The sequence below is a fragment of the Urocitellus parryii genome, chromosome 3 (assembly GCF_045843805.1).
Source record: "Urocitellus parryii isolate mUroPar1 chromosome 3, mUroPar1.hap1, whole genome shotgun sequence".
NCBI lineage: Eukaryota > Metazoa > Chordata > Mammalia > Rodentia > Sciuridae > Urocitellus > Urocitellus parryii.
In genome coordinates this window covers 188,072,926-188,085,173 of record NC_135533.1, presented here as the reverse complement: position 1 = coordinate 188,085,173, position 12,248 = coordinate 188,072,926, and the positions used below count along the sequence as shown (strand labels likewise).

The following is a 12,248-nucleotide window of genomic DNA, read 5'->3' as shown; positions in this document are numbered from 1 at the left end:
ATGAAGAATTGTAGCTTCCAGAATTACAGAAAGGAGCAGGAGAGGAAGAAAAATTAATTAAAACACATGGGAAAGATTTGCAGGTTGTTCTTCATCTACAGTGCAATGCGATATTTTATGTTGTCATAAACGAATTATTTCTATGTTTAGAATCCCTTTGAACCACATATTTGCAGACTACTTCAGCGCAGGGCTCAGAGAATCTCTTATTTTGCACTTTTCTTGGGCTCTTGGAAATGCTCGGTTGGCTCTGTGTGTACCTTTACGTTTAAAAGCGACACAATTAATGGAAATTGCAGACCTCAAAATAAAACTTCAGCATCCCTGGAAAAGGGCATCACCTCTCTAGCACTTTCTCTGCTTCCTTCAGGAATGCACCATCTTGGGAGACCTCAGTCCAACAGAAAGGATGTCTCAGCCTGTTTCGGATGCAAAATAACTATTCTCTTGAATGAGAGTCTATATGTATAAAGGAGCCTGAGGAAGAGCCAGGTAGCCTTAAATGATCACATAGGTCCGGCCTGTTTGCCAGTGTAGCCTTCCATGAGAAGACTTCTGAGTGCATGTAGGAGTTGACACATGGGTGATGAATGGGTGTGTATGTTAACACCCCCCACCATCTCTCCACCCACCATCTCTCCACCCCCCCCCCCACCTCTCCACCCTGCCCCACACACAGTACTCTCAGAAAGGAAAATGGAAGGCAGATGAGAAGCAACAGGCAGCTAATACAGAGAGGTGGGGCCTTTCCCCTGAAGGAAACAGCACTTTGACAGAGCCACCTTCTTGGTTCCCACTTCAAGGACACTAAAGGTCAGTAAGTCAGCAGGGAGATCAGAAGAGTAGGAATGTGGTGAAGCCAGAGCACCCCAACCAGGCACGGAAGTGGTGTTGACATCCATGCAGCCCGGAGCTGACTCCCGCAGAGCACAAGTGCCCTTTGCAAAAGAGCTCAAGGGTTCTCGAACGAACTCTCCAGTGGGACCGCAGGGAGCAACCCCTTGCTAGGTAGATCCCTATGATTACAAGAAGAGGGATAATCAAAGTCCTTACTCAAAGCTGGCTATCAGGGAACTAAAAGAAACTAAATAAAACTTGGCAGGATCACACCACAAATAATTTACATTAAAAAACAAAAAAAAACCAAAACAAAACAAAAAACCCTCCCCATTCTGAATCTCCAAGCTGTTGGGAAGTCTTTGCAAAAGTTGTGGACAAGAGCATCTGCCCTGCCCCCACCATTTTATGTGTCTATGTGGTGTAGGTTGTTTTTGTTTGTTTGGTAGTAAAATGAAAGCAGGCTGAATCCTCTAAACTTCTAAAGAAAAGCATAGTGACTCTTCTTCCCGAAGTTTCTAGAAGTGGAGGAAGAGCTTGTGAGCCAAGAAATAAAGCTTCTCTATAATCACTGTGCAGCTTTTTCAGAGTTTCTGGTTTTCCACCTTCTTGCTACTGAGCGAGCTAAGATCCTAGAGAGAAAACAATTACAGAGCTTGGGTCTGAGTAAAGTCCTCAACTGATATCTCACCTATCTGTGAAACAGTGCTCTCTGCCAACAGAACTAAGTTTGAAAAACATCTTTGGAGAGAACTCAGCACAGGAAGGGAAAACTCAGTAATAACTCTATGTACAGATTTCTTTTTTTGTCTTGCAATATTTGCTCCGAGACACTGAACAGGCTACCAATATCTACTGAAAGAAGAATCCCTATAATAAAATTTCAGTTCCAAAATATTTCCATACCTGGGAAAAGCTTAAGCATTTCACATGCAATGGCTATATAACCAATATTAGTCAAATGAATGAATCAAAGAATAAATGAAAACCATCATCAAAACCTATGAATGCCTTGGAACCTTCTCCATGGTAGAAGTCTTTCTGTTTCCACACTTGGGCTATTTTTAAAATTGTCTCCTGTCTGGTTTGGGTTTCCTGGAAATAGACATTGAGGCTATGAGATTTCTGTGTAGGAGGTTTTTGGAGATGCACTGGTAACACACTGAAGGAAGCAGTAATCACAGAGGGAGAAGTTCAACTGCAATGCAGGTTGCAACAGAGGCCTCAGCTGATGCCACAGAAGCTCTGAAGCCAGAATAACTCTTAAAATTGACCCAATGGAGGCAAAATGGCCAGAAATTTGAACCTCTGCATCACCAGCCCATGAGCTGGCTGCCTAGGAGTGAGGTCCCATATGAATTGAGCAGCTCCTGTCAGTGGAGAAGAAGTCCCTGGAGGGATTCTCCCAGACAGGGAGGTACCCCACAGCACCCACTGTATCTCCCTTTCTCATTATCAACACACCAACTCCGTAAAAGTATTTGCCTTTGTCAAGACATGTAAAAATAATGTTCACTATATGTACTCTTTGTAGCTGGGACACCAAAAAGAGGGGGGTGAGGTTTCCTCTCCCCTACATATCATTTTTGAGACCAGCAAAGCCTCTCTTTGGAAGGGACTTGATTTGAATTCAATCATCTGGACTTGTATTATGGATCAGGAAAAAAAAAAATCTTAATTAAAAGAGCCTGTTCTGAGTAGCAGAAGGAAGCTCTCGTAAGCACAGCAGATCCCCTAAGTAAAGACAAGCAGTGGGGAACAGAACCCCAAAGGAAGCAGGGAGGCCCTCCAGTCTGGGTGTCAATCTTCTCTCTTTAGGTCATCCAGGTTCACTGACCTCCAGAGAAGGAAGCCTGTTCGGATGCTGGGAAACTCTGGTTATGAAAATACTTAAACTCACACTGAGCAGAAGTCCGTCCTCTCCTCAGTGTCAGGGATCCTCCTCTTCCCTCCACAATCATGCAGAATGAGTTTATTGTATTCTCCACCAAAAGCTTTTCAGTGGCTCTCAGTAGAAGCTATGTCCTCTTTCTCCTGCACCAGCCGTGTCTAACTGCGAGGGCCATCCTCAGATAGCATGCTTCCTAAACCTCAAATCACACTGGGCCCTTTCCTCAGAACATGCTCTTTGTCAAAATCCCTTTTTCAAAAGCATTGCCCCAAACTAGGTGAAGCTGGCAGGTACAGCAGACTGTCACCACAGGCCTTTGCTCTCTTAACATTCCTTTAGTTCTTAAGAAACCAGCTCATCCCCTGGTATGTACGGAAATTTGAAAGGTTTCCAGATCTATCATCCAAGCAAATCTGTGGCTGGAGAAAGTCTCAAAGGACTCATTCCCCAAAAAAGGAAAGAGATATTTGGGTTCATGTTCTTTGCTAACCAGCCAGGAGTCCATCTAAACTACTTTAAGAAAATAACCAAGAAATTCACAACATCAGGTCAAGTCTGCAAAATGTTAAAAAAAATGTGTAAATCCATTTTTGTAAAATTGGGACTCTCTGAATGATCATCAGGTGTTTATGGTTTGCTCGTGTTCTTGATCCACAACCATGAATTAATAAAATAATTCATGGGTACTCATTGCACAGGTTTGAAGAAATATTTGAGATGTTTGTATGTGGGAGGAAGGGGAGGTAGAGGAAATGAAAGTGAGGGAAAGAGAGACGATGAAGACTCTCATCCAAGAGAAGCTGTCCTGCCCAATGATTGGTATTACTGGGGCTTAGGACAGAGCAATGGGCTGTTTTTCTGGCTTCCATAGTAGCTTTCTGGCAGTTATTTCCCTTTTCCAACAGCCAATGCTTCACCTCCTTTCCTTCCCCAATGCAGGACTGAGATGGCCTCAGAAGAACAAAGCTCCTGGGGTCACTATTGGGTACTGAGGAGGAGTCAGTTAAAACTCTGTTTAGTGGTAAATCAAGGAGGCATTTTCTAATTTATGATAAATATGAAAGGTCATCTTATTTACTCAATTGCATGTTTACTTGAAAATAGGTAGACTATCCCTGGAGTTATAAATAATTGGAAGACATTGGGTCTAAATGAAAAGAAAAGAAGATAGGGGTGTATACTTCGGGGCCAACTCTAAGGACCACAACCACAGGTGACTGGTAAAGAGAGGAAAGGAAAAAAAGGGTTTCTTAAAAGCTCCCTTACCACACGGCCACACAGACTTCGTGTGGCTTCTCACAGATGGATGTGATGCTGCAGTTGCTCATGCAGGATTTCTGGTTGTCACAGGTGGAAGATCTCACGTCACAAAATTTGCACAGCTGTGGAAGCTTGACTGCACCGTTGTTTTCAGTGACCATCATGTCATTGTTAACTACAGGGAGGGAAAGAGACAGTAGATAATTATCCAACTGTAGGCAGCTTGCCAATGGGTTCCTGAAGATGTTATGCAATTTCAAGTGAACTCGATGTCATGAGAATGAATAAGGAGAAGGACAAAATAATTCCTTCACATCAGATTAGAATGCCCTCATGAATGCAATCTGCAATGGAAGCCATTGCATGGTGGTGGTGGTGGTGGTGGTGGAAGGACAGTAGCTTCTTGCTTTTAGCAGTGATTATCATAAGGCATTTTTTTAAATACCAAAACCTTATCATTCAATAAAGAAACAGATCAGCCCTCTGCATTGCAGAGGATGCTGGGAGAACACACACACACACACACAAAGAATGTGCCCTTAAGAAAATTATAGTTTAGCTGGGTGAATAGACAAGGAGACAGGTCAGGGCAGGACAACCCGAAATAGAAGGAGACACAAAGAATGCGGGAACCAGAGAAAAATCATTTAGAGAAAAGATCACAACCAAGTAGTGTCATGAAGTACAGAAGGAAGAGGGCCAAGTGAAAGGGGAGAATCTCGGTGGGGGCACAAGACCTTGCTGCCATTTTCTTGGTCTGCACTTGAAAGGGCTAGAGGGGCCCACTGTCAGAAGATGGGTTCTCCTGAGCTCTGACTTCCACTCACTGCCCTGAGGTGACTCACCACCACTTACTAAGGGTCTCTGAGACACTGTCCCCAGCAGGGGTGAGGCAACGGGGTCCTGAAGGCAAATGAGAGCTGATTCCAGCTCAAAGCCCTGTGCCCCTTCCCACTCCTCCACACCAATTCCTTGCTCCTCACATGTCACCTGCAAGGTCATTCAGCCTCCTTTGGGGCAGAAGCCACAATTACTCCTCCTCCTCAGGTGTTTCACTTTCTATTACCTTTGTCTGACTTCTTGTCACTTTTCTGGTCTCTGATTAAAGGTCACCCTTCATCCTAAAACTACCTGCAAGTAACTATAACAGGATTCTGTTTTTATCACCCACACAAACGATGTGGGTCACATACTTGTTGATAAACTATCCACCAAAATGTCAGCTCCATGAAACTTGGTCTACCTTGTTTATGACTAAATCTCCAGTGCCCCAAAGAGCACCTGCCATTGTAGAAGGAACTCCAAATAATGAGTAAATAAATGAGTGAAAACATGAATCATGAGGAGTTCACATTTGGTCCTCTGCACCAAATGGGACAGAATACAGAACTTGTTCACTCGGCTTGGGGAGGAGTGATTATAAACATATTTATTCACAATTTCTCAATAAAATATTGAAGATGACCTTTTTTTTTTTTGCAATGCACATGCATACCAAGAGGCTCTAAGAAAGGTACAACACCCCATTCCCCATCTTTTTTCCTCAATATGATCCATTTCCATTGTTGATGGTAGTTTAAAACACTTAGTTAGAAAAGCCAAATGAAGTAACTCAAGGCTGCTAAGTTGGACCAACAAACAGGCATCAGCATACTCTCTGCCAGACTAAGAAAGATTAGATCACACATTGCACTAGGAATCCTTGGCCATTAGGAATCTGGGAGGTATTTCCCCAAGGAATCCCTCTTGGAAGGCCTGAGCAGAACCTGATGCGTTCTGCTTGTGTTAAGTATGCTCTTGCCTAGAGAGGAACAGTTTCCATGCCTTCCCACAGTCACCTTCTGTCTTGTGACATTTAGATTTCTGTCAATACCTTGCCCTGCTACCCTCTTTGTTGCTTGGGCACAGCACCTGTTTCCTGGGTCTCTAAAAATATAGACATGTATGTATTTAAGATTTGCTTTCTTGTGGCAGCAGTAAATATAGAAGATAAAAACAAACCCGTTCATCCCTTTCAGGCCTCAAGTTCATTTCAGGAAGTGTATTTTTAGGTAACAAACTATTTTGAAATTCTTGATGTCTCCCAGACCAAGAGCTCTATGCTTAGCTAAAAATACAGTCAGAAATGCTCTCTGAACCTTGTGTTAAATTTGGGACCAACACAACAATGAAAAAAAAAAAAAAAAAATATATATATATATATATATATATATATATATATATAATTTTTTCTACAATGTTTATATTTGGAATCATTTGTGAGATAACTTATTTAACCCTTTAGTTTTTCCTACAAGACACTGCCAAAATAAAACAAAGATGTTTTCTATAGTTGATTTGTGTATGTGTGTGTGTGTGTGTGTGTGTGTGTGTGCGCGCGCGCGAAGAGTATGTTTGAGACAAATATCTATTTGTTCATTAGGAAACTAATGATGTTTTTTAAATATAAAAATCAAATCTCTTTGACATGGAATCCGGCCTTTCAGCACTGTAGGATTTTAGCCTAGATTAGTGGTTAGCCTAGATTAGTGGTTATCAACTCTGGGGGTGGGTTGGAATCAGTCAGCTGGGGAACTTGATGAGTTGTGAAGCCTGTGTCCACTTTCAAGTATGCTGATTTAATTATTCAGGAGGGGGCGCCTGGGCATCAGGTATTTTTAGAAGCTGTCCAGGTAATTCTAGTGTACCTACAATGTAGAGAACCACGACCAAAAATTAACTGGAAGAAATTAAAAAAAAAAAAAAGCACAAAACAAAACAAACATCTCCCCTGCAAAAACTCACATAGAACTTATTTGACAGTGAAGAAATAGCTTCTCAAAGAAGTTGGAGGAAGTTTCCTTGCGAGAAGCCTACATCTAAAGAGATGCGCTTGGCTCATTTACACTTCAGATGGAAAGGAATCCTTTTCTGGGTTGGCCAGTCCTCTTACAGCAAAAGCCCAGAAGTGTGAGAGAAGTGACAGGAGTCAGGAGGGATAAGGTAGAGAGAAAAACAGATGAGACTGGTGCTGGGAACAGCTGTGGCTGCCACACACGTGTTGACAAGCCTAAGTGGTTTAGGTCTGATGCCTGCAAAACACAATCATCAGGCAAGAGACAAAAAAAAAAAAAAAATAGACTGTCATACATCTAACTAAATAAAGGAAGGGAAAGAAAGAAAGGGCACAAATTTGCACAACTCAGTAGGATCCACTTTACAGTGCAGTCTCTGCAAACGGGGCGGTGCATGCTGCCTGAAGGCAAAGCCTCCCTGTGGATTTATGGGGAAAGGGGAACAGCCAACTTCACCCCCGAGTTGGAGGCATAGGCACTTGGGGAAAGTGGTCAGTATACACTGGGAATGTACACCTACCGAATGTTTACCATGACTGAGGAGGTAGAATTTAAAGCATATTCCCTCATAATGCATCTAATGAGGGACATCTCATTTTCCCCCTTTGTTATAGAAAAAGCTGCCATCTTCGGGGCTGACCAGCATTTATTATTTACTTATTTATTTACAAAATCTTGATGCAGAGCATGCTCAGTACCATTCGCCACCAACCAGCGACTGCCTATAAATGGACCAGAGGATGCTCCCCACCTCAACAATTCCTGCCAACCCTGAAAGGCATATAAATTTCCAACCTTTGCTTTAAACCATCATTTTTTGACCTCTGTGCATCAGAGTCCTTGGGGCCCTTTGGGCATACAGGCATGGCAGGTTAGGGTACGTAAGTTCAGGGACAGTTATTCATAAACCTTTTTGGTTTCACCTGATTTTGATAAAGATTTTATAAATTCATTTTGGATAGGGAGGAGAGAAACACGTACACACATTTACTTATCATTTCAGAGGATTCACTGATTCCCTAAAGGCCCCTAAGCCCCAGCTGAAGAACCCCAGGCCTACCTCAGAGTCCTTGAGAACCACAACAGTATGGTGCTCTGAGGAGAGTGAGATAGGAGCCAGTACAGGTGGAGGTGGCAGAGTGAGAGCCAATTTTGCTCTATTGTTTCTGTGCATTTCAGTCCACAGGAGGACATGTACCAGTCATGACCTTAGGCATCAACAACATCTCCTTATGTTTAATACACAATGCTTGAGAAGCCAACGGAATAGAAAGGCAAAGAAATATACCCCCTGAGAATAGCTAGCAATAAAGATATTACCCTAAACAACCACACGACAAAACCCAGCTGATGGACTTCTTAGCAAACCCTAACTCCAATTCAGAATTATTTCCCATCTAGATTGTCAGATCACTCTGCCTCTCTTTGGTTAAGATGCTCTAGTATGAAGGTATTACGATAACTATAGGTCCTCTGTGAGCCGCTGACCATCCCTTAGGAAATTTTCTACTCCTAACAAGCAAATGTATTCTTCAAAAAGTTCTCCAAAAAGAGTTTCTAGTAAGAATCTTTCTCACCTAGAAAATCTCCACTGAAGGAAGTGAACACGGGCAGCTTCCTCAGCATATGACAGTGTCACATGGCCCGTCACATTTCAGTTCTCTTCAAACATGCCCATGAGTAATATGAAGACCTTCATCCTAGGTCACACCACCTTCCTCATTCATTCTGTCTCACATTTTCCCCCAGAATCACTGCATGGATAGCAAGAGGTTCCAGGTCTTGAGAATATGAATTAGGTGCTTAACTCCATTTATGGGACCGTACTTGGGGGTCCGAGATGTGCAGCCTAAAAAGGTTTAGACTTATTCCATACACATATTAGGAATTTTGAACATGACTGTTTAGTCCTTATCTCCAAAACGGTATCTGCTCTTGGTTAACTGAATTGTTAGGCAAAGTATCAAGATTTCACAAATAGTCCTAAATGACCTTGCCAGAAACATATCTGAGTACCATGGAATTCATGCATCTATTGATTATTGTTTTCTGGCCCCTTCCAGCGGAACTTAAGTTTGTTGACTCCACAGTCCCCTGTGGGTGACTGACTTGGTGCTACGTATGTCATAGCAGGACCACTGAAATTGACACAGTCAAGTGCAGCATCTCAAAGGAAAACCCATGACAACTGGAGAATGGAACTCACCGGGCCTTGGAGCTTTGCTTCTCAAATATTAACGTGCAGCACACAAATCCCTCGGGAGTATTTTTAACCTGCAGGTGTGGGGTAGTGTATGGGCTCACCTAATTGTGGAGGCTGGCAAGTCTGAAATTTATAAAGTCAAGACAGGAAGGCCAGAAGCTCAGGCAGGAATTGATGTTGTGGTTTTGGGGCAGAAATCTCTCCCCTTCCCTCCCCCCTCCCCCCAGAAAACCTCAGCTTTTGCTCTTAACAGCATCCAACTGACTAGATGAGGGCCGGTCCCATTATGGAGGGTCACCTCCATTACTTGAAGTCCACGTGTGATTGTAGCTATTAGTCACTTCTGCAAAATCCTTCACAGAAACACCAGATCAGTGTCTGATTAAAGAGTTGGGTACTAGAGCCTGGCTAAGTACACCTGACAGTGCCTATCCCAGCTAGGAAATGAAAGGAGATGCTGCTCCCCGTGAGACTCTGTTGACCCACTGGCCACATGCTGAGCAGGAGACCCGTGGAGGACCCACTTTTGGACGGGCCAAAATGTTTCCCTTTCTCCACTGATTTTTGGAATTCGTAAAATCCCAAACCTATTCTGCACCGCTTTACAGGCATTTCTCATCTTACAGCACTTTCCAGCTGCTTTTCTCTTGAGCCTGGCCCCTTAAATGATCACAGGCCCAGAGGTGCTGATCACCATATGGACCCGAGACTGAAAGACTTGTTCTCTGAAAGAAGGTTTTTAATTGCAGTTGGCATTTCAGAGCCAGACACAGAGGCAACCATCTGGCAGACAGCCGCCGTGGTCTGTGATGCTGGCAACAAACACCCACGCCCTTGAGACCATGTGGGACAAGTCCATCGGCCTGTCACACACGTCCTCCCACCCAGAACAAAGCAGCCAGCCCAGCAGTCCTAGAGGACTCGTGGAGACTTCATGAAAGACAGGCATCTGCAAGCCCATCGAATACCTTCACCAATGACTATAACCAAATAAAGCACACCCCTGATTAAGTCAAAGATAGAAAGATTTCAAGAACATTTCTCTTCTCTGAACATCTCCTGCATAATCAAAACTTTTAATATAATCCCATACTTTATTTTTAATTTCAAAATGTGTCTGAGTGCTAATTCCCAGCGTAATATATCAGTATTTTGACCCAGAAGAGGTGGGGTTTTCCTTCCTGTGACAATCTCTGATGCACCAGAATTAGTACTGGAGAAGCATCACTTAGCTCACAGGGAGACCATGGAGTACACAGGAAGGAAAGAGACACGTGTCCTGAATGCTTCAATTCCCCTTCTCACGAAATTGTTTTTGTAGCAAAGTGATTTACTACACTTTTGTAGTAAAGTGAGTTTAATAGTTCCCTGTGTTTGTTTGTTTGTTTGTTTTAAATGCACAAGCATAAATTTGTATCACCAAGAAAGCAAATTAAAGGACTAAGGAATGGTTACCATGTTTCAAATGCATTAAGCCAATGGGTTCTTCAACTGAAAACCTGTCCTTTTAAGATTCTTAAAATACAATTTACAAGGAAATTTTAAAGAAGACATCGATAGAATAAAGCAAGCTGTAACTGAGTGGAAAAGTAATATCTTTCTTCAGTGACAAACACAAAATAACTGAGTTAGAGTTTCAATTGCATCCTTTCCTAACACTCTCTAACCCAAGTAATAACACCAAATAACTTCTCGATACACAGACTGTGCTCTAGTTTATCCCCGAATTTCCTGGATCACTGAGGAATGAAGCATAGTTTGAGTTCTCCCAAAATTTACTGAATTTGCCTTTCTTTTCCTCTCTATCTTTTATTGATGGTGGTGGTGGTAGGGAGTGGGAGTGGGGGGTTCTATGGCCCAGAATCATGTCACATAACAGGAAACAAAACCTAACTATTTAAAATGATTCCTGCAGGCAGCAATATCTGTATAATTGCCAAAGGAGTATTTCGGAATACTAGTACCTTTGCCATATTTAAAAAACTGGAAGGCTTTTGGCTGTGTCCATCATATTCCTTCATCTTTAATAGGGATCATGTGGATGAAATACCTCCTATAAAAAGTAGGGAGAGATCAGCAGTTGGTAGCCAATACTGTCATCAGCCCTTGGTCATTTTAGCTTTTCATGAATAAGGCTGGTCTTAACAGTACCTTTGTCTGGCAAATCCTGACTATTGGGACAGTGAGAAGAGCCAAAATTGAGAATGCAAGAGCTGAGATGGAGGAAAAGAGGAAGCCTGTTGAAAAAATTCACTACATCAATATAAATGGAATAGTATATCAAATGCAGGAGCAGAATGGGGTACTTCTTCGTCGACTTTCAAAATAATAATTTTATGCTTCTGCTGAGAAGTGCTTTAAGGTTGGTACTTTATGTAAAGTGATAGCAAATGAGAAAATGATGCTCCCGCAGTTAATATAACTTGGATGATGTGCTAGAGCAGCAAGGAAAATAACCCAGAGATTAAGTAACTCTCTTGGTGACAGTCAAAACAACACTGGTAAGTGGCACAGTCTTATGAAGGAGAGATAAGGAGTGCACAATTTATGAAGTTTTATAACATCCCAATTCAGCTACGACAATTTGTTACTTATTAGCCAACATGAACAAATACGCAATTTGTCTGCCCTGTGGGGACTCTCATATTTAACCCTGGTGGAAAAGGGCATGTAAGACATCATCTTTTACTTAAGATACTTATAGGCTTGTAAGGAATCAAAGTACATGTACAAAAATAATTTCTATCAAAGCAGTTTGGGAATGGAAAAGGTCTCAAAGAAAACATTCTTTTAATTACGTTATTCATTTAGGATTTAAACAATAAATCATTTCAACGAACTGAAACAGCGTAATGGAAAATGCAAAACCTAATATGAAATCTGGTAAAAACATTATTTTTTGTTGTTGTTGAAAAGGAGTGACTATTAGGAAATCAGAAAAAGGAACACCTGAGATGCTCTGTTTGCTTCAAGGAGGTGTGAAATTTGGTCTGAATGTCAATTTCCTGTCAGCTGGGGATTTTCACTAATAAATTTCTCTGCAGTAACTTCTTCCTCTCTTCCCAAATCTGCTACCATGTCCTGGGCATACCCAGTGCAGGAAGGTTTTTCAATTACACTTTTACTGAGTATGTATGAATGTTGGACAAATCTGATGATTCCTATATTTTCACAGCTTACACTCATTTTTTTTTAATAAAATGTGAACCAAGTTTTAAAGTTA

At 42.0% G+C, this 12,248-nt stretch overlaps 1 protein-coding gene across 2 annotated transcripts in view; it reads right to left on the bottom strand.

The window, feature by feature from the left end:
• Window positions 1-12,248, bottom strand: part of Tgfbr2 (transforming growth factor beta receptor 2) — an 84,165-nt gene that overhangs the window by 44,150 nt on the left and 27,767 nt on the right. For both annotated transcript variants that reach the window (XM_026405944.2, XM_026405951.2), the window contains one exon: window positions 3,995-4,163. In XM_026405944.2, the coding sequence (XP_026261729.1) occupies window positions 3,995-4,163 (169 nt within the window). The remainder of the gene's footprint in view (window positions 1-3,994; window positions 4,164-12,248) is intronic.